General features: G+C 37.9%; 1 protein-coding gene across 1 annotated transcript in view; it reads right to left on the bottom strand.

Annotated features, from left to right (window-relative positions):
- Positions 1 to 24055, bottom strand: part of LOC126915739 (protein groucho-like) — an 82174-nt gene that overhangs the window by 41905 nt on the left and 16214 nt on the right. The window contains exon 3 of the mRNA XM_050720699.1: positions 1499 to 1596. Coding sequence (XP_050576656.1) covers positions 1499 to 1596 — 98 coding nt within the window. The remainder of the gene's footprint in view (positions 1 to 1498; positions 1597 to 24055) is intronic.

Here is a 24055-nt window from a genome sequence, read left to right on the forward strand (position 1 = left end):
GGCTTCCTATTAAAAGATTTCACCCGTTTGTTAGTACAAATTCGCTATTACTTCAACTTTTTGGCAAACGCGGCTTCCTATGAATGAAGATTTCATTCGTTCGTTAATACAGATTCACAACTTCAAGTTTTCGTAAAAGGTTTCCCGTGAAAAAGAAATTTTCGTTCGATAGTTTCTATCCATTTTTTAATACAGAACCACTCTGTCCTTCGTTGCACCACTTACTGCCCATAATAGACAGCACGTACATTCTCGCGTGTGCACGCTGCGAAAAGTTGGAGCGCAACGTTTGAAATATTGTTCCTATCGTTCTTCTACATTCTCTTATACCTCGCCGTCATCGACTGGGAACAATGCCGTGTACGTTTGCCAACTTCAAAGGGGTAGAAAAAAAGAAAAAAAGCGAAACGACAAGAAAAAGGGACGGAAGAAAAGACAGAAAGAAAGAGAGAAAAATGGAAAAGAGCTTGAAACTTCCGGCTGGGAAGTTGCAGCTTGTACGAACAATGAAAGTTTCGATCGGCGAAACGCTGAAAAATGCAACAGCAGCGAGATCGAGGCTTCCTTAATTTCGTATTCGCGGTGGCTACGGTGCACGGGTGTCATTACGTGTCTGCCAATAGCCACGTTGTCGTAAATCACTTATGGCTTTTGTGTATCGCGTGCAAAGCCAAGGAAGCAGCTGCACGAATTCCCAGGCTCTTTCTCGATCCGCGATGGTGGTGCCCGGTAGCTGCCGGCTACGTATGCAACTTCGAGACAAAAGGAGAACTTGAAGTGAGAGAGAGAAAGAGAAAGAGAGAGAGAAAGAGAGACAGAGAGTCTGAAAGGGCTGATGAGCAGGTGCCGCTCGACTTCAATCGTTTTACGACTCTTGTCCCCCCCCCCCTTTTTTTACTCCTCTTTCCTTCTTTCTCTTCTCTTACTTTCTTCTTCTTTTCTTTTTTTTCCCCCTTTTTGTTACACGATTTAATAAACTTATTCGAGCCGGAAGACCTTTTTTCGGATTAGCTCTGGCCTGTCCGTCTTTTTTAATATTAATTCCCTTGGAACCGAAGAAGAAAAAAGAAAAGAAACTGTAATAAGGTGACTTGCAAAGGGTGCAAAGACCTCGAGTCGAATCTCTCCGGATGATTGTTCTTATGTTCTACTTACGCTGCGTTGTAATTAAGTTTCGCCCTTATCGCGGATAGTTTAACGTCACTGTTCTAAAGGAATTAATTCGTTCCTTACCTTACCGCGACTTTTGGTATTTTAATTTTACTTGTGTTTCACAACGAGATTTCGATTGTTTCTAGGTATTTTAGCATCGTTAGGAATTTCCTGTTCTCTTTTTAGATTTTCTATTTAGAACGCTACGCGCGTGTAAAACATAAATTAGCGAAAAGTTGGATCAGCGTATTTGTTGTTTTTGTGTAATGAAACGATGACAAGATGTTAGGAAGTGTGAGAGAAAATTATGCGTAGATTATTATGGTAGAAGATATCTGTCACTTACGCGTGGCATTGGTTCTGCAAGAAGTTGAATTCCTCTTTGATCCTATCGCAGGATTCCCCGACTGTGAATTTAATTTGTTGTCCGGGCTGTGGCGGACCCTGCAATAAATTCACAAGAGAAACGAATTAATAGTCGAGCAGTTATATTAACGATCTTGTTGTTTCTTTATCGTCTTCGATTTCTTAAACATGCGTCTGCCAGGATGTTCGTCGAGTATTCTAGAGCAGTAGAATTAACATTTAAAAATACGTTCATTTGTTTAGCAAGATAAGTAAAGCTTACGTTTAACATTTTTTTATTGTTATAAAATAATTTAATTGTCACATAACTCTTCATTTTTCCTCGCGAATAATCTCTCAATGATTTTTCTCAATGCACAGTATTACTTGATAAGCAATAATAAAATATATAATATAAAATGAATAATAATAAAAATTACTTAATATTTATACGTAATATTTATATTACTAATATTTATACGTAGAATTTGATCTTATTTCTAAATTTCTAGAAATTTATAAAACGATTATAAATTATATATAAATCGTTCGCAAAATTACGTAACTAAGTTAAAGCTAATTTCAGCGAAATAACATATTGCTTCGAATGCTGTTACATAAATTAAACAGCAAAAATCATCTATCGGATTTCACAGTAATAATCTACAGCTTAGTTCGCGAAAGTAACAGAGTATAACGGTTGGAATATCTAACTATACAACGTGTGTGGTATCACATTATAACGCAACAGCACGTAAAACACGAGCAAACTTTACAGTCTAAACTTTGCTGTATTAATCGTTGCGCATGTTACGCGAAAACTAACCGACGGAATATTGCATATTATTATCTTCTTAGTTGCTACGTAGTTTTTATACCGATGGGAAATAAAACTGCTAACATCCGTTTTCGCTATTCCATACACGTTTTACTATCGTTGGTAATGGCCAGTCATTTCACTTACTTGTTGCAAAATAAAATGTGATGAAGAAGAACGGAATTTTCTTACGTTTAAGAATGTTTGTTATGGTTAACATAAATAATATTCGTATAATTACACTGGTATTATTTTACGAATAGGATTTAAGAAATAGAATCTTAAGTAGGAAGTTTTACTTACTATATATTGTAGAATATTATGTTTCATGTTTTATATATTTTCTAACAAATATATATATATAAATATATACTTTTATATATTCACATGTAAACGTATTTAACCAAAATTACACCACGTTATTCTGTTTGAATTATTCACGTTATTAAAGCTTTAAAGATTTCAAGACAAGTTAAAATTCATTGACTCGATGTTAAGATCACTTTCAAAGAATGACGCTTCTGTCTTCAAAACCACACCAGACAAATCCTCGTTAAATCCCATTAACATTCATCAAGACTACGATTCTTTTTCGAAGAATTATCCAACTTTCACCGTATCTTATCTCAAACAAAGAATTCGCTTCGTTTCAAACTGATAAAGGAAAGAGAAAAATGAAGAAACTAAAGAGAAAGATAAAAACAAATGACTACACGGGAAAAATATGTCTTTTCGTATCGATCGTCTTTTATGTAGAACCCAGTGGATAAAAAAAATGTTTTCACGTGAAACTGTTGAAGAAGAATAAAAGATACAAATCTTAATTAATTAATACCAGTTCAAATCAATTAATACCGGTGCACGTAACCGATACTGTTAATATTTCTCGAGCGTATAACGAAACACATACTCAAGCCCATAATAAAACGAGTTAATTGATGCAAAATTGACACAAAAAAAAGACGCCTTGACGCAAAATCATTTAGCAATATATCGAATTTAAAAACTGTTCTCCCTTGAAAGATCGTAAATGTGACTTATCGTGTCTCTCACCTGCGATCTCCAATTTGAAAAAGGAATAGCAAAGGCGACGGAAGCACAGCGAAGCGCGCGATGTGAATACGCGTCAATGCCGCCGGTGAATAATTAATTTCACACAGCTGTTCATCGCGAAGGAGCGAGAATGGATGCAGGAAATAATGCGTTAGCCGATTCGCGAGCCAGCGAAGAAAAGGGGGAATCAGACAGGCGTAGCGAAGAGACGAGAAGAGACGAGACGAGACGAGACCAGACCAGACCAGACCAGACGATGGTAGGCGTACGGACCATGTGGCATACGGTAAACAGTGAAAGACACCTAAACGCCATCGGCAATCGTGCACGCGTGGGTGAACCCACGATGTAACGTAACGCAACGTGATAACAAGATTTGCCTGACAGGTGAATCTCGTCCGGCCTCCGGAGACTCCGCGATCCCAAACAATTCCCCTCGCTCGAGGAAATTCTGTTATTTCGAAAGATCAATGATTCGCATTGCCTTCGGCTTCGCTATGTATACTGTGTCCCATTGACAAGGGAGGGAAAGGTAGCGAACCATTTCGGCTCAGATTTTCACACGTTAACCATTTTTATTTCAATCGAGAGCAGAGATTACGTTTATGACAGAAAGAATTGAAATCGACGTATTTGAAATCGATGTATCTCTGTCAAGCGACTAAACGATACGAATGTACTTTTTAAAACTGGTTTTAGACTCTCCTGCGTTATGTTTGAAAGAATTGAAATCGACCTGTTTGATATTGATTTTGATTTGTATATTTGTATTTGATTAATATTGATTTATAAACGTACGTTTCGAGACTGATCTTAGATTTTATTGCATTGTATCTCTCTTACAGAAATACCGGAAGGAACGCGCTTCTGTCGTTCGTGATTTGTAAAATAACATTCTTTCCATAGTCTGATGGAAGACTAATTCGATCCTGTACGGGTTAAAGATAGCAATGATAAAATTGGAAATCCGTACGTTCGATAATTTGATAAAAGTACTTAATTCGTTACGAAACTAAGGATAGAAAATGATCGAATACGATACAACATCACAGTATTTAGTGGCGATATTTCTTAAAAGAACGTGCATATATACATCGGAGATGAAAGAACATCGGGGCTTTTCCTTTGGAATTTTTGCGAAAATCCTCGATACTTTAATCTAGACTTTTTATTATAGCTATACTTAAATAATAAAACTTAGAAGTAGTTGTTTATGATTTAATGCGAGTATGTTTGCCCGAGATTTGTGACTGTAGGCTTGGACTCGAAGTGATATCTGGTCGCTAAACGTGGCCACGGTCACGGGATGGATTTTTTTTACCTAACAAAGGTTGGGAGTAGTTGTATAGCACTCCTTTAAAATATAGTTAACCCGAGGGGTATAAAGAGATACAGAAAAAAGTACATGAGTGCGTTCCACTTGTACTGTGGATAAGTAAATTGAGTTTCACTTGGACTGTGGACAAGTTGAGTTCCACTTGAACTGTGGACAAGTAAGTTGAGTTACATTTGGACTGTGGACAAGTAAGTTCAGTTCCGCTTGGACTTTTGAGAAGTAAACGTATCTGCTATCTCATTGACCGTGTATTCGTTATTGAACCTAAGATTATTGTCATTAGCATCTCGAGTATCTAATCGCTACAGCTAATTGTCAAATTCTGTAATAATCATATTTGTACCGTTAACTATCATCTATATTGTATAACAACAATGGCTAATCCAAATGAATATAAAATCAAGAAAATGATGTATCGCTGTCGAAATTCCAGATAGAAGGAGATTCTCGTGGTTGTATACAGTGCTAAGCAACGAAATTACACGACCATTTAATTTAATCTATCTTCTAAACAACTACCTATGGAAAACGAGTTTCACCGCAAATTTCTCGAAGGAACTTTCAAAAAATTGATGTACTATGTATACATGGACCATCGCTAGGAAACTTAAAACCTATGATTTGCAGTCTCCATCGATGCATGAAACTCGCTCGCCCCGAACCATCTATTCAACCTCGATCGATCGAACGACTCTACATATTCTTCGCGCATAACACACATTTCTCCTTTCATATTATCTCAAACGTTCCTCCGTATCCCCAATAACGTTCGAAATCACGTTCGAGTTACCGCAGAGCCGACATTCGTGTCAACAATATCGCCGAAAATCCAGTTCGAAACTTTCATCATATTTTTCGCGCTCAGGATCGCTTCCAGAAGCGTTTCAGCGGATATTTCTCGATGGAAATTCAAAATTGATCCGAGTGTACATATAACGTGAATATCGTAATTTAACAAAAATATGTTTCACATTTTTCTATTGGAATTCCCCTATTGGAAGATCGAAGTTCTTTAAACTATCATAACTTATCATATACTTCGTATGCTTGTCATATATGTAACATGTACTCGTACTTAGTTCAAGAATAAAAAAAAAAAGAAAAATAATATGTACACAGTGCCGTCTAAAAAATTCACGATAATTTCAATTCTTCCCAAAAAGAAGAAAAATACAGTTTCAGATATTTATTTTGTTTCAATAGCTTTCTCATTCAACACCAAAGAACTTTTTGCTTCAAGCACCAAAACAGGTCTAAAAACCATTCGCCTTTGTTAATTTCTAACTTCGTAATTATACAAGTTTCTGTTTGTCACGCTAAACTCGAATTAGCGCAGCTTAAAAAAAAAAAAAAAAAACAAAAAAAGAAACACCAATATGCATCGTACTTTATGTTACAAACTAGGTCATTCCTTAGGAAACATTTCCATAAAACTCAAAGTTTAATAGCGCAGACTTATGCGTATCATATTTCCGAGCGTGAAAGGATCGAGATCGTATTACAGAAGGTATAGCAATTTTTTACTGGTTGTATATTTGTGGTCCACTGAACCAAAAACAACGTGCGTTTCATCCATTAACAAACTTTCCAGTAACTCGTCTCCTCTCTTCGATAATTGAAAAATAGCAAAAACCAAGAAACCCGATTTGAAACAAGCAAAATCTCAATTTCAGGGATCACCAGCGAAATTCGATGACAAAATATTTACGGTTGGTGTCGGGACACCCCGTATAGCGGAGAGCGGGTCTTATTCGTTACATTGGTCGGCATGCGCACACGATTACACGGCCGGTACGGTCGAGGCTGGGTATAGTCAACACGATCTCGACTGACTGCAGCGGCTCGTAGAGAGAGAGCAAGTGTTAATTACATGTTTGCGGTGTCCACGAGGATTACACGCTACAACCGAAACTATGAACTTGCGAGTCTCTCGCGCACACGTGTACTGTGTGCGTGCAAATGCACGTGGGTGCCCATCTACGTTGCACGTGTGTCCTAAAGTGAGAGAGAGAGAGAGAGAGAGAGAGAGACAGGGTGTTCGGTTAACTACATTCGCCAGTTGCCCTGCCTACGCAAGCGTTGTCCTTCGACCGACCTGTAGATCGTGTCGGATACGCTCCCCTACAAGCAGAGTCACGTTAACCGACGACTATCTCTCTGTTGAACTGGTGGAAATCGATCGACAAAGGCAAAACCGTGTCGGAAAGACGGTTCTAGAGTAGTTGTACGAGTCTCGGAATACGAAGTGATTCGCACACGCAACTACACTTTTTGTAAATTTCTAAAGTCCATTAACCAAGTAGTGGAATTACCGATGGATTGTCAAGAGATAAATGATTTATTTCCACTGGTTTACATGTTACGAAATGACGTAGACGAAGAGCAAGGTCTGAGGTATAAATTTAAAAAAATAACGGCGTGTGTAAGATCATTTTCCTGTAATTTTCAATTCGTGAAATCGATTAACGTGGCCTCCGAGCGTGATTCATACCGGGAGTTTGGATGAATTATTGGCATAACTACGATCTTTTTTCAGAAATCAGATACAAGAGAAAAAAAAGGTGTATCATATAATCTCATTAAACGACTGCGATATAGTACCGATTAGAAACAGAATAAGAAACATAAAATATGGAATGTAGAACATAGACCAGATTACACTGAGCATAAATAAAATGGAACTATCCGAGAGAAAGATCATTAGATTACTCCGATACGCTAATAATCGTCACAATTCCATTTAAAAATATGCTTTCGAGACTAACCGAATGAAAGAAACACACCCAAAGATTCACAGTTTACAAAGATAACAATTTGTTACCGGAAGTTCTTCGTAAATACATGGAGCTTTCGTTTTCCATCGCTTTACGTGCGTAGGAAACTCGAATCGGATTACCGGTGAGCGTTTATCGCTCCCTTTCGAAAAGCTAACACGAAAAGAACGCTCTTTAATCGCATCAATTATTCCACGTAGGTTCCTACCACTCATCAATCTCTTTACGAAACGTTCGTCGTGGAATCGAGCCGATCGTTCGAGCGTCCGCTTGATACATAATTTGCGAAACTTCCCTTTGATTACTCCGCTCCGATGGAAAGAAAACAAGGAGGTTGCTGATTAATCAGCGTCTGCATCTACGCTAAGGTGCCTCGCGTAAGTTCTTCCAGCCAACTACGTATTCTCGAGATGTTCCGTGAAGCGTCGAGGAGCATCATCGAGGAAACAAGAAGAAGGAAGAAGGCTAGCCTCCGGAGTTATCTCGGGTTAAGCTAGAAGTGCATCGGGTACCTCCTGACCTCGATCACAATCGAACCGTTGTAATCGAATGAACCGAGGAGCCAGGCTCCCTTTCCTCGTTGTTCGGTTCAGTTGTCGGCCGACTGAATCGATCGTGGAATCCATCGAGTCTCTTTGTGCGAACATTCTTGCGGTTCGCTCCGCGCTTTTCCGTCCCCGGCCCTTTTATTCTGCTGCAATGAAACTCAATCGTCTACTTTCGAGCAAGGTAAAACGTTAAATGAGGAAAGCGAAATCACGGCCTCTGATGGACCAATGAATTGCACGTGATAAACAAGAAATACATATTTTCAATTTCTAATTGAAAATGTATACAGTGACTACGAGAAGTGTACTCTATTATTCTCGTTATAGCATTTACATGCTAATCGATTGGGTGCAAGTATATAAAATTGTATTTATTATATGATACGTTATATTATTATGCCATATACCGCGTATTAATTTTAATTTTATTATATTTTCGATAAATTTCGTATCACTTTGTGGTACTTTCGCGCATCTGCGAAAATTTGATACTACGAACATATGTAACACAGAATCTGATAAAAGGAAGCATTTCATTGAAAACTAAGGATATGTGCCACTGTATCGATAACTGTGTTACGTTTGATAAAATTTCAAATGTAAAATTCGTAGTAGGATATTTTTGTCTGTCTTTCTAAGATTCTCTCGTGCTACACGGTGAAAGGGTTTAAGTCTACTATATAAATGCGTTGCAACGCGACTCGCTCTTGAAAGCAATACAAACACAAGTAAACAAATACAAACTGCTTTTGAACCATAGAAGTTGGTCGAAGAAACGTCTACGAAAATCAACATTCTACGCTGTACGATTTCAAAAAGGCTTCAAAGGACCTTGCACATTGTATTGTATGTATGTTACAGTCGTAATTTCAGTCGCGATGCTGTAATTATAATTTTATAGAAACCTTTTGTTTGTCTTTGTCAAATATCTTGCGTCTTCAGTAGCACACGTAAACTGCACACGCTGTACGCAGCTTGTTGCAGCAGTTTAAACGGTTCTTAACGCAAGCGGCACTTTGCGGCTTTTAGAGCGTTTCGGCTAATGCGCTAAAATGCACTTCGTTACGCTGTGCACCGCAATGCAAACCGGCCAGCACATCGTGCATTCACTGCACACTCGCTGTGGTGGAAATAACGTATAGTTACCGACGCCAGAGATTTTCACTATTCGAAAGCAAATTTATCGTCGAAACGGGAATTCGCGAGGCAGTCGTTGCGATAATCTTACAATACGTGAAAATGTCTCAGGCGAAACCGTTAAGATCGAATGCGACTCGCGGAAGAAATTATAGAAATCCATAATACCGGAATTACGAGAAGACTATAAATCAAAAGTAACAAACGCACAGAGATCTTTCCATGTTCAAGTTTGCTGATAATTTTCTGAAATTAAAGATTTTATCGTACGTATCGCTTTTCTTCTGAGTCTCCTGATTAGAGCAACAGATTCCATCAATCATTTGGTTAATAATCGTATCGAGTAGAAGAGATTTGATTTAAATGAAAGGAAGACAAATCTTTAAAATCACCTGAGACTGTCCCATCGGACAAAAATACTCTTTCGTTTTCTCGCCGATTCAAATTTTCTAGTTCATTCTTCGTTGCAAATAGCAAACACTTGATCGATATCGATCGCTTCAACTTTTATCGATAGGATTCCCTACAGATTTAACACGTTCGCCGTATCAATTTTGGAAACGGCTTATCAAAGAATAAACCTTTTTTACAACACGGCAATCGACTTCGATATTACCAGTTTTTATCGGCATGAAAACACATTTTCAGCTCCTGTTATCCTGTCCGATCGATGAAATTTCATTTACCAGCGACGAACTTTCGTTTCGAATTTTCCTTGTCGCGAGTCTCTTCTTGCGCCACGAAAGCATTTTTCTAACGCGACGAAAGCATTTTTCTCGCATGACGAAAGCTTCCCCTGGCGGCTATCGTCGGAAATTTAAAGATACATACCTCTCCGCGCATCCTATCTACGTCTACTCGAATGAAATACACCGCGTAAAATGTGAAACACGCCGAGCAAGGACGCTACGAATCATATTTCTCCCCTGGTACACTCAACTGTCTGCCGCATAAAACTTATCGCGCTAGATAAAACGCGATAAATAGTGTTTGACGCGAATAATAATGATGTCACAGGCTATTTATTTTTCGCAGATTCCGATCTCGCCGAAAGGAACAGTAAATCTTTCTGTGTTTTAACTCCAACAGATTCCAATAGCACGCGAGAAATCGTTTCACCGAATCGTTTTATCGCGTGAAACTGGATCAAATCGAACGACAATCAACAGATGCGTGGACGAAATCTGCGCTGCGGCACGTTTTATCACCGATCTCAACCCTGCAATGCTATAACATAGCACTGCAGTCTGCCGTTATTTTTATTTCCAGGAAATTGTAACCCTTTGTTAGTTGCATCTACTTTCTAACAATTTGATACGACCAAGACTACGTCGCAGCGAATGGTTGGAATATGTTTGAGGCGGATGGCGTATTAACGCTTTACCGATCGATAACCTATTAATCGGTTTTTTGTTGCCGGCGATCTTTCTCATTATTTGAGCAGTAATTTGTTATTTAGTACTAAGGTACCTTGCTCGCGTTGCTTTGTAAGCTCCCACAGTTTTATACCAATTTGAATGGTATTGGAGAGTCTAAACCGAAACAGAGCCGGCGCCAGGCAGGATCTGCGCCTGAGATGCCGGTTGGACGTGCGTATGCTGTTGAATCGGTAAAGTGTTGATAAAATTATGTTTTTCGATCGTTTAACCTTAACTACCTTTCATACGCGGTAAGGGTTGGTTCTCCCCATGAACTGAAGTTACGCGTGTCGGTAAAGTGAAAGTATATTCCACCCCTATTCGTACGGGATAATACAAAAATAAATTGATTTTATAAAAATAAACATACGTTCTATTTAATATATCTCGTTTTTTGGAACTTGTGCCATTTTAGAAAATTTCTATTGTACTCGGAAAGGCTCTCTTATAATAAGAATTCTAAGCTACCAAACATAATGACATCCATCAGAGTTTCCCAATAAATGTAACGAGATGATGTTCAAATGCTTATGGTTAACAGTATAGATACCGAGAACTACAATTAACGAATATTTATCGATAATCTAGGCACTAACCTTTTCCTGCATTCCAAAAATACATCGTAAATGCCGTTAATAAATAGTTTGATAGGCAGTTGTAGCAACGAACGGATATCACTTTAGACGGGATATCTTTCGCGGTGATATATTTAGCAGATAAAAGTTGGAAGCATACAGGAGGAAGTTCTTCGTCTATTCGTAGAATAGATTGAGTAAACAGTTGGTTTAAAACAAGAAGCTATATATGTACGTCTTAATGCGCGTTAAAATTATTGATAAGTGAACACGATGTGTGTAAATGTTATTTGCGATATACCAATATTTTCTGCTAACTGGTACCTTTTTTACGTATTAAGCTATTAAGTACGGATGTTAAAAAATTGTATTTCCGTCGCAATAGTTAGTGTGTTATTACTCTGTACACAGAATAAAATGAATTTACAAAGTTTGACATCAACATACTTCTACAGTTACACGATAAAAAAGATGGTTGTTATATCTCTAGTTTGATAAGAAAGCGAATGCTACAACAACATTAATCTTAACAATGCACCTACAAAATGTAATTGACAGTTACACTTAATAAAACTATACGTTTCTTTCGAGATATGGAAGCGAAGAATCAATATTTTTCCAGTTACGTCAATCATCTTAACAAATTATGACTTCAACGATGTTACCACAAACAACGATAAGAACAACGAAATTCAAAAAATCTAAATGGGAGGCTTTGATTAAAAAATCGTAAACACATAAATTAACAGTCTCGCGTACGATATAACTAAAAATCTGCTGAAAAGGAAAAACACATGCTCGATAACGGATCGTTGAATCTGTTACGCTCCAACTTTCCTCGCGGCCAGTTTTTCTCTACTAAAACTCTAAAAAAAAGACAGAAAATAGTGTGAAATTAAAAATTTTGGCGGGTTTAAAGAAAAAATGTATTTTTTAGAAAGAAAAAATAAACTTCAAGGTGCTATAACAATTATTTAAATAAATTTTTTTACGAACTTTTTTAGTTCGTCGAGAAGAAAAATATATAATAATTTAATCCTTTTTCGGTTTTTTGTTTCAGTCAAGAATTACGAGGTGGATCTTTCACACCGATTGACAACTGCAGCCCATGAAATAGGCTTAGAAATCTGTTATAATTTTCTTTTTTTACTTTAAAAAAAATTCGTTTGTATTCGTTAAATATATATAAAATCATACCTCAGAATTCAATAACTTCATTTCTTTTTTTCCCTTTTAAAAAAAACCACAAAAAGACACTGTTTCAGAACATTCTAATTCAGGACACCCCCTTAACCTCGATCGAACATCGAACATAACTCGTCTGACTCACGCTACTCATCGTTTCACATAAGGCAATCCAATCTAAAATAACAGTTTTACACCATACGCCTCATTACGACACGCGTTAATCCTTTCCCCATCGTAGTCCGAAATTACCCATCGAGCTGCGAGAAAACCGCAAGATGTTACGCTCGATACAGCGAGCAATCGCGAAAGAATTCAATCTCTTGTCTTGCATCGAGTCGCGAAGAACGAGAGAACAGAGATCAGGACTTTCCTTTCTCGTGGCAGAGTCGCGGTTATTCGTAATCTCGCTCGCGGAATTTCTGGTATTCTCATTTTCATACTCCTCCTGTTTCTCTCACCGTAGATCTTACTCGAGTCGGAGTATAGTAAAGTTAGAGTTATTTCGAGTCACCTAAGCTTCGACATCTTAGAATTCAACCATAAATTCCGTACGGAATAATCAAGCTTGCGTATTACGAGACACCGGACTTTCTATCTCTGTTACGAATGGTCTTCGATATAATAACGAAAGAATAGAAAAATACGGTGTATTTCAGGTACGATAAACGAAGATATCAAAAAATCGAAAGATGATTCGAACAATGCCACGGTGGGAACGTTTGAGTCGGCGAGAAGCTATTACATTGAAAATAAAATAAACGACAAAATAACTTCCAGAAAATATATGTGCGTGCAACTGAATTATAGTTATATCCAATTGAGAATACATTGACATTAGTCGTAACAAACTATTATTAGTGTAAACAAACTTTCCTTTCGGCGAATAGAAGTGACATCATCGTAGAAAACTATAATCGTCAAGCTATCAAGGTAAATGCAAGTACACGGTACATGCACGTGTACATCGTTTAAAGATTGTTCATAATCGAAATTGACGAGTTACAAGGCAAGCTACTTAACCGGACTAAAATATCCTGTCTCAAATAAACCTAACATTAAACCCCCCCCCTCCCCCCATCATTAAAATCGTTCGAGCTTACTACTAGTAGCAAAGTACACGATAGTGTCGCTCTCTCGACGCGAGGGTCTGTGGTCAGAGGTTACGCCGACGTAGACTAGGTATGTAGTTGCTAAATTCTCGAGATGTTAGAGCCACAAGAGAGAGAGAGAGAGAAAGAGAATATATTCGGGGAGACAGAGCAGCAAAAGGCGGACGGGGAAAGAGGATCGTTGCGGGTGGGATAGGGAACAGCTGAAATTGCGGAGAAAGAGGGGCAAAGGTGGCCACGGATGAGGGAAGTTGCGGTTCTCGTGGTCGCCGCGGTTGCGGCTTAGGCAAATTGAGATAGTTCGCAAACCACCGACCAGCTGACCTAACCGTCACGCCAGGATGCTGGCGGGCCCGCGGCTCCTGAGAGAATTTCGCTGTTCAAAAGGAAGCGGTGAATGCGAGTAGCTCGTTTTCGATAGCGAGCTGCCTGCGGTCGTTCCGGCAAAAAAGAAATTTACCCGACGAACCGTGTTCGCGTAAAATCGTCCGATTCGCAGAAATGTTTCTCCGAAACGAAATGACCGGCTGCGCTTGGCTCGCGTTACGTTGGGTCGATAGAAAAAACGCCTGGAAAGGCGTTGAGAGAATCGGTCCTCGTGCTACCGTTGCTAATACACGTTTCTTTATGCCGGTGAATGGCGCGGAAGTATTGTGAACGCGGCAATTGTTTTCGAATTCGTGGATTGTTTGTGATACAGGGAACAACGAGAGCGCCGCGTAGAATGTAATTTGATTACTTTGTAAGTGATACTGGTGGAAAAGTAGGAGGCGGGATAAGCAATCGCGTTTAATTTGAAATTGTATTGAAATGGATTGTGTAAAGTACGATAAATGGTAAGTCGAGATAGTGAATTCGTAATATTGTTAGGAATTCTAAAGTGTAAATTTGATAAAGATCGTAATAAGCGATGTAGAATAGACTTTTTACTAGTAACTTAGAAGGACAAACGAACATTTTTCTTAAAATTAAGATTAAAATTCTCATTTTATCTAACATTAAGGTAGGATATAAAAAAGGTTTCATTTTTATTTGGATTATAATGAAATACATTTTTAAAAGATCAGTCGATAGTCCATAAATAGATAGAAATCACAAGTCCTAGCTTTAGATTCAATATAAAATTAACGTTATCGATAAACCGTGATCAACATTATCAGCACGTATTAAATTTACCGAGTCATCGAAAATATCACAGCAATATCGAAGCTTCGAAAATCATACCCGGAAAACATTTTATCGGGAAATCGATATTGCGATGAAACTTGTTCTACAAACACCGTAAATCGATCTTGATCGCCTATCGCTTATCTCGAGTACCTCCTTTGGATGGCCGTGTCGATAAGAAAAGTACGTTTTTTGGCTTTATACTTTGGAAAAATGGCCAATACAAGTCGGCAATACTTCGTTTAACGTTGTACAGTCGTTTAATAATTTATGAATATTATAGAATTAATACACATAACGTAATAAACATAATTACGCTCCCTTAAACCTCGATCAAACGAATGCATACAATCAACTACAACTAAACTCCAATTGCTCCAAACCTCTCTCTCAAAATCAATCATAACATATTCTTCGAACCTTTTCCAACCAGCGATATCAAATAAAAGCATAAAAAGAAAAAACTAAAGGAAGAAAAAGAAGGAAAACTAACGCTCCATGTAACTTCCATCCTCGCAAAATCAAGATTGGCACGAAAACGTGACAAACCGGTCGCACCAGCCCATATGGCAGGGGGTTCGATCGATTCATAATGAAACGCGCGCTTCCCATTTCGGAGCGACGCGACGCGGCGCGACGTACCATCAGCATGGTGCAACATTACACACGTTCGCGACGGAACGAGACAGAGAACGATGATCGTGCGTGAAACGGAGAGAGCCGCAATTACAAACGGGACCTGCCGGTATCAGCAGCGTCGATCAAAACGGCTGAGCACCACTGGCAGTAGGTAAACAGTACTGTATTGTATTTGTGTGCTTAGCCCGGCAAATATTAGCCACCATATCGCTTATGGTGCTTGTTGAGCGAGGGTGATGGTCGATAGTTTCCGTGGTGGGAGCGGTGAAGAGGCTTCGTTCGTGAGCGTTCCGTGAGCGGGTGAGCGCACATGTACACGACGCGGCTCACAGGCTTAGTTCCCTCGTACATAAGCACGCAATACGCATGTCGCCGGGCCTGCTGGCGCGGTGTGTGATTCGTGGCTGAGTGTGTTTGTCCATCCGTCCATATAGGGCTGTTTGTCCTTGCTCTCCTTGTTTGAAGAACGTCGGGATCCCGGTCTGTGCAAACTCCTCATTATTGCGAACAATGTACACAGGCCATCGCGCGTGCGTGCGTGCGTACGTTTCCGCGCTCTCGCGTATTCGCCGCTATACAACCGCGCATGCGCCTGTGGATGTAGTCACCGTGACTGGAGCTGTCCCGTCTATTGGTAGAATATACTATCTACATATCTACCTGTGGTTTACCTGTTTGTGTCTACATGTATATGGTGCATACATGTTTGTGTATCTATATGTACAAGGCGCATACATGTATATGCGTCTAGTGTATATACATATGGTGCATACATATGGACGCGTATACATGTATCTTTACGTACATGATGTATACGTACATATATATATTGGTAGATATCTTTTTCCATTTTTCTATGTGTATGTATAAGCGGCCGCGTACTTGCGGCACGAACCACCGCGTATACGTATGTACATATATCATGGAGGCGCGATCGAATTTTTTTCGCGATCCGCTGAAAATGTTCCTCCACCCCCTGATACTGGTGATTGCACACAGAGGCTCGAGTGTGCTCGTTGACTTCGATTGCGCTCGTTTAGCCCGGCGAGATCATAAAACCGCGAATCAACGCGCGCCAAAGTACGAGATTGCATTAAGAAAAAGGATTCGATGACGCGTGAAACGCGATCACCGATCCGCGTCTATTTTTTTTACGCATGCCATCTTTTCTTCCTCTTTTTCTTTATACGTACGTGCATATAAGAGCAGGGACGTGTACAATCGAACAAAAAAGAGAAAGAAAGAAACGATGGCATAAATACCATTATAATAATGGCGACGACAAATGGCGCGCTCGCTACTAAGCGTTTCTCGTCTCTTAAAAGTTGGAACACGTCCCCGCGCGCGGTGTCGCTGGTCCTCCGTTAAATGCCAGGCACGATTTTAATTTGTAATCAGGACTCGACGTTCGAAATAAGTAATCGATACGCGTCGAGGAAATACTCCGACAGGGTTCTCTTTGCCGTGAAATCGACTCGGCTCCTTTCCGGCCTTCCTACTAGAGACCGTCTACGAGTGCCAAAGCATGAAACTCGTACCCAAGGCATTTTAATGGTGACGAGGGTCCAAGTACCATTTCCCGAATTCGGCCATTAACGCGGAAATTGACGGCAGTTTTAGGGCGGGCCGTCCTAAATTGCCCGGAGCCCTTCAATTTCGTAGTCGATTCCGTCCCCTAGCAATAATCCACACCGGCCGGCGCAGGAAATTCGCCGGGGAACGCCGCTATTCATGGCACAACCCTGTTGTTCTCACCTACTCATCGGCTTGCTTAAAACTTCCAGTTTCTTCCTTAATTATACCACGAACGAAATCGGGGCACTGATTCTCGTTCGATGATGAACGACCAACGAGAGTCGGGAAGCGAACACTTCGAAGTTATTTCAACACGCGAAGAGCTGCCAGTTCTTTCTTTTTTATCTTTTGTATTTTTATCGTGAGAACGGCTATTCTTTTTCCTCTTTTCTTTCCTTTTTTTTTTTTTTTTTTTTGTTTGACAAAGTATAGGTTCTGTACCGTAAAGAGATAATGATCGAGCGATCAGGTTATTGATGTGAATTATAATTGCGCTAAAGGGGGCTCTTTGTGACTTGAATTTATGGCGTGTATTTTTTTTATTAATGCGGCTTAATTGGGACATGCAAGGATGGAAGTAATACGACTAATTTTAATACGTTTGATTAGTATAGTTTCGTTGACGAGGATGAGACACATTTCGAGTATTCCATTGGATTATACAAGTTTAAATAACAAAAATTATACAGGTACTACGAAATTCCAATTTGTTATTTAATGAAAATCTCAGTAATATTGCTACTGAAGTATAGTAATTTACACGTATTTGAATATCCTAGTAAAGTACAAAAATTTGTACTGGAAATTAATTTATGGAATAGAGAATTTCATTGGAAGTAAAAAGAAGGGAAATTTAAAGGGTAAGTTACTTTTCTTCTAACATGTGTAACAGTGAAGTCTAAAATAAACACTCGACATCGTGAACAGGCTGGCGTGGGCTATGCCAATGATAAATGGGAGGATGAGTGTGAACAGCGATAATTGTGGAACAATGCATTATGCACTGTTAACCAGAAAACATAAGAAGATTGCATGACAGGGGATGAGAGCGAAAACAAAATCTTTGAAACGTAATACATACGAATAACATGAAATTACATCGTATAACTCTGTTCCTTTTTGCTAAGAGAAAAGAATGTGATATATTCGGCTGAGAATATTTTTATTTCTATGCTAAAAGTTTCCACGGATATGAAAGATATATTTATAGGCAACGTTTGACGTTTTAAAATTTCATATCACGAGAAAAAAAGGTAGCAAAATACTATGTCGCATGAAAACAGATAGGAAAATATTACTTTGTCGGGCAAGCTACGTACTTTCGCAACATACGCGCTTTTTTCATTTACGATATCGCGTATAATTTAATAATTCACATTTCTCTGGAATTGTGACAAGCGCGATTATATCCGCGATAATTATGTTCAAGGCGTATTAGCAAATACATTGATAGAATGAAGAAGTTATCACATGAAATTATTTCTTCGAATCAATTTGCAATGATTCGCTGATCTCTTAGGAAAATTTTATAAAACAGTACTCATCGTGTGATTTTAACCTGCTTTGCTACGATGATCTTCTTCGAAACTCCAATTAAACGAATGCATTTATTTAAAAAAAACCATTTCTCCAAGCTGTTATACGAATTAAGTTGAATTGACTGTTTCTGACGAGTATACTCGTCATGAAGAAATGGCAATATTTGGTGTTATGACGAACCCTGTCAATAATAAAATTAAAAACTAAAACAGTCATTTCATTACAGCTTAATTCTATATTATAACAGTCACGCATACTCTGTGTTTGACGAGTATACTCGACGTCGCTTACTTTTTGCCACACATTTTACGTACACACTCTTCAAAGTTTTCAAAGAGGTCGCAACAGCTAACTGGTTAAAAACACCGAATGTAGACACTACACTTTAAAACAAGATAAAATAACAAATACATCGATGCACTGAACGTACGCGTATCGTTCGATAATCAACGATATCGTGTTCAAGTAAAAGTGTATATAAATACATATACTCTTATTTTATCTTCCTAAGAACGAACACTCAACGTATCTTACGTGAGTTTTCTACCAATTTCTCAATTAGTGAACGCCTTATGTAAGCTATCAATTAAACGCTAAAAAATCGATGTTCTAAAAGAGAGTACCCTTCAAGTAATACGTCGTATGGGCGCGCTTCAAAAGTTGCTGCAGATAGGATAATCGAAAATTATCAGGAACGACCAATTTTAAAGCAAGAGTGCTCGTTAACCGGCAACGTGAAAAGTAAGTCTAGCGAGGATCGTCCATCGAGATTATTCTAGAGATTCCCGGCGTCGACAAATATTTGACACAGTGGCTGGCAAACAATGCGAGATTTCTCTTTTTTTTCCCCTCCTCCCTTTTTTCTTTCTTGTAGCCGCCGTTACCTGGCAAAGGAAGAAGTGTCGAGCGCATAATATCGGCAATTTCTAACTAAACGGCTGCTCCATGGAGCGTGGAAGAGGACTCACGGTCTATGAACAATGAGGCGATCTTAAGGACTCTACGAGGAGGGAGCTTTGTTCGACATGTTCCACCAAGGACTCCACTGACAATGGTCCTCTTGATTCCAACGTTTCGCTGCCCCTTACAAATTAGTCCGTATTATCGCGCCAACAATGCGGTTACTTCACCATTTTCTGGCACAGACCGACCTGGCAGACACGTTCAAAAGTCCCAAAACATCTTTCACCAAACTTGTGCAGAAGAATGTAAAGAAGCTTTTACAGTTCCTAAATGTTCCTTACAGAAATGATGCGAATAGAAGAATGGTACTTTTATAATACAATCGTTGTAGGCTATAAATTTGACGTAATTTGAAGGGAGCAGTATTCCATACGACTTATCGCGTAAAATAATATATTTTGACTATATTTTATGTTTCATTTCGGGATTTAATTGTTTTTTTATTGTAGCAACCTCTTGTCTAATCAGCCATTCGTGACAAAAACGTGTACTATTGATCTCATGTTTTTGTGAAGAGAATATAATGATAATACTGAAGACTAGTTTTATTAAAAAATTTATACATTTATCGTTCTGTTTGTTTACAATTTATTAAAGTAAAATGTAATATAATATAAAACGCGATTGATTAAACTGAACTATAAATATATCTGTTCTCAGTAAAACTTTATTTTCTTTATAAAACCATCCCACAAGTACACTCCCGTTACCAGTAATTAATAAAGACAATTTTTCTCGCACATTAGAAAAGAATTCCTAAATGGAATACAACTGACTTTCCAAGAGCTTCATCTAAATATACATACACATATACAAAAATATACTACATATATACACATATATACAAATTTCCGTTATTTTGCTGCGCTGTGAACTTTTCTTAGATTAAGAAGAAAAAGTTAATAATATTCTTGTTTATCTAATAAAAATATCACTTCCATCGATAATTTACGATTATCGATGGCCCTACGTAACGTGCAACGTGTTATAAATTATTCGTGGCAGAGATGAAACGCGTGGATGTTGCATCATTTTTTCCAACTCGTGAAAACATTTCTTTCATGATTACTTCAATGAACCGGTCAGAGGTCAGCAGATCGTCGAGGGGAATAGATTTAATCATCACCACAATCACGTCGATAAAAAGTCATCATTGGTAACCTCGGCGAACGTGCACCGCAATAAACTAATGACTGACCGAAGATTATGCGCCGTGGTGTAATTTGCCGTGACTCGGTTACGTTATTTTCCGATTCAACGCTACGTTTGTAAAGCTGCGGCCGACAATTGTGTCGAACGGCTCCCTCGATGATACGCTTAATTGATGTAAAAAAGTGCGCATCTGTCTTGCATTCGGCAGAAACTTTTAGCTCCGACGAAATATCAATTGACCGAACGTTGAACGTTAAATTTTTTGATTTTTATATTTTTCATGTATAATGCTGTATACAGGTATCTGCAGCCAAAACTACAAAGTTACGCTTAAAAAAGATGATACGAATACAGTTTTAAATATATCGATGTATAAAAAAGGTGGATAAAATTTATTCAAAAGTATATTCCGTTTCACGTCATATCGCTGTGTCTTACGACATTTTTCCACTTCTATTAGGTTGTCCGAAAAGTTTTTTTCGTCTCATAAGGTGATAACAGATAAACAACAATTTCCGTTTTATGTTATTTTATTGAATTATTCCATTTCGTTCTATTTCTATTATTATGTTCCTGCATAATTCAATAAACTAATAAAAAACAGGAAACATTGTGCGTCTATTATTTCCTTATAAAACGAAAGAAACTTTTCGGGCAACCTAATAATTTCTAATCTTAAATGTTCGAATGTTATTCTCGTAATTACATAAATCGTATAAATTTCCTACCTGTGACAAATTGAACAATGGTAGTAGGCTACAATGCTCTTTCGATACCTCAAATAGCGATACACACACGGAAAAAGAATTTTCAAAAACAAATTGAAACTAGCTCGTTCACGGTAGAATATCCCCTTAATCGACTAAATTCCTATTGCGTAACGGAGAGGTGAAAGGTTGTGCCTTTTTGCAGGGATTCCGTGCTACGTGCGGAATTGGTTTGATAATGCAGCTGTTCTGGGCTAGCGCAGACTGTTTGTATATTTTGCAACAATTACAACCAAGGGATTTGTACGCTGCACGATTTCTCGGTGGACCTGTTCATGTGAATGCGTACCGCAACCACCGATTAACAATGAATTTTTGAGTCCCGACCAGCTCGTCGCAATCCACTCGGCGCAAATAAATTTAATTATACTCATTAACGAATTTAATTAGAGAGAAAAAATAAGCGGTAAATCCGGACAAACATTTGCTCGACGTTGATTTATTTTTGGGTAGCATAATTTAAGACCAATTTTATCCAAAACAAATACATTTATTTATCGTTTAGTGTGTTTAATTAATAATTTGTTAACATACAATGTTGCATGTAGAACCTCAAGCATGAAAATGTTAAATATAACAATTCCGTTGATGTTGACAACTTATGAATTATTTATAAACCTTCGAATATTTAAATGAAAAAGATATAGATACTCGATATGATCATAAATTACTTGGTTACGTATCGCGTTTAACTGCTATTCTAAAATTGAATGTAATTTACAATGAAGGCTACAATGAGGAAAAACACGCCAAGTCACATTTTTCTAGGTTTTTACAGCACAACAATTTTATAATTCTGTAGATACATCTGCGATAAATCTGATGCTATCGAAATTACCGTATTACTTGATTTTGCGATTGTACGATACGTATCGTTATTTCCTTTCCACAATTTAAAAATTATTCTACTATGATAATAACAGGTCCTTTCCATTTTTCTCTTTTTCCACGTGGCATTTAAATATTTCTTTTTAGACGTAAAATAACGTTAATAGCAACAACATTGTTTATACTCTATTGTTCGATACAATGAAGAAATATATAAGATACACGCTATGTTTACAAAGAACACATAAACGATATCTAGATGGAAGACTACACGTCGACAATCAGCGAAACGTCCAAAAAGTTTTTACGATCGAACAACTTTCGAGCAACGATTTTCTCCTCCCTGTATTTCTCTCTTTGCTGCGATAAAGATACAGAAAAAGATTTCGATACCCCATTTAAAAACAGGCTATAAATAAAAGACTACAACGTACGGTGAGGCAACACGATAATTCTCATATCGTATTCGATATTCCTACGATAGCAAAGCAATTTAGAGGCGAGTTACGAAAAGAGCCACTCGAGATATTCGCGGATACGTCAACGACGATCATACACGAGTCTTGTATTACACGTGCACGGCGCGTTATTTGCAGAGGAACGAATTCGTGTCGAGATATCGCGTGATAAGCGCGCAATTGCTCTCCCGGTCTCGAGTTTTCGCTTCGAGCGTTCAGAGTCACTGTGTTCGACGATATCCGAGCGAAATGCACCTTTGGAATCCTCGTCGAGAATATTTCCCGCGGCCGAATTTCATCAAAGAGGACCTGCGTCATCATTTCTCGAAATTTTTAGACAAACCTGTACCTAGATATCGCGCTTTCTACGCTCTTCGAATGATATTCGTTCGCGTTTACGACGCACGTCGCGCATCGACAAAGACATTCCAAACGGAATCTGATTTATTCCGGGCAATATCCGCGGAAACGACACACAGATTCTCGTGATATTTCAACCGAAATCATTCCTCTCGAGTTATCTGTGTAAAATGAATTATATAAAATTTGACTGATGGTAGTTGTATGAAATAGAAGCGACAAGTTAACTTGGAATTTCTTAAATATTATATTTGTTATGTGTTTTCTGCCATTCGTCGTGACGATATTTTCTAAAGAATGTTTAACAATTTAGCTGTTAACGTTTTAACGGTGTAATATATAAGGATGAATTGGAAATGAATTTCAGAGAATAATTATTTCTTCTTTTGCATTTTTTGCATAATTTGCCAAAATTATATCATACGCTCAATTTTCTATTGGAAATGAATGTCAATGATCTTGTTACATATGAAGGGATTAAAATAAAAAGAAGGAAGTATGTGAATAGATTATACCCATAGATTATAAGATTAATTTTGAATTTAGAGTAAGTAGGTGCAAACGAAACTCTTCCTTTAATTTTTTTTCCCTCAAAACACTTTCTTTTTTATTAGAAAAAAAATTTCCACCGTTCGATTTAACAAACGATTGTACAATATAATAAAGACATAGACAAATATTACAGAATGTTTTGAAAATTCTTGGAAGCTTAAAACAATAAAAAATCTGAATCTAAATAACTCATATTGCCTACGAAGAATTAAAAATTAATCGCCAGGAAAGATAATTTCAATCATTCTATTTAGAATTATCAGTCTATCTAGAGTATAATAGGTTTGAAGTTTTGAAATGAAATTTACTAGCGATGAAAGTTGTTTGCTTTAGTTGTTTGTACCTACAGCTTTCGCGTATTCTTAATTCGTGTAATTTGTTATCTCGGACAATCAAATAATGACACAGAATGTGAGTACCTAGATAACATAAGAGTATCATTTTTAAGTAAGTGTCAAGGACAAAATATTTATCTTATTTACTACAATAATATTTGTACTAATTATTTAGAATAATTAAAGAATTCCTTTCCAAGCGATAGCATTGTTTAGATAGGTGATGGTCTAATTGTTTTAGTAACATAACGGGTATCTTTTATTTACT

This window comes from Bombus affinis, chromosome 4 (genome assembly GCF_024516045.1).
Source record: "Bombus affinis isolate iyBomAffi1 chromosome 4, iyBomAffi1.2, whole genome shotgun sequence".
NCBI lineage: Eukaryota > Metazoa > Arthropoda > Insecta > Hymenoptera > Apidae > Bombus > Bombus affinis.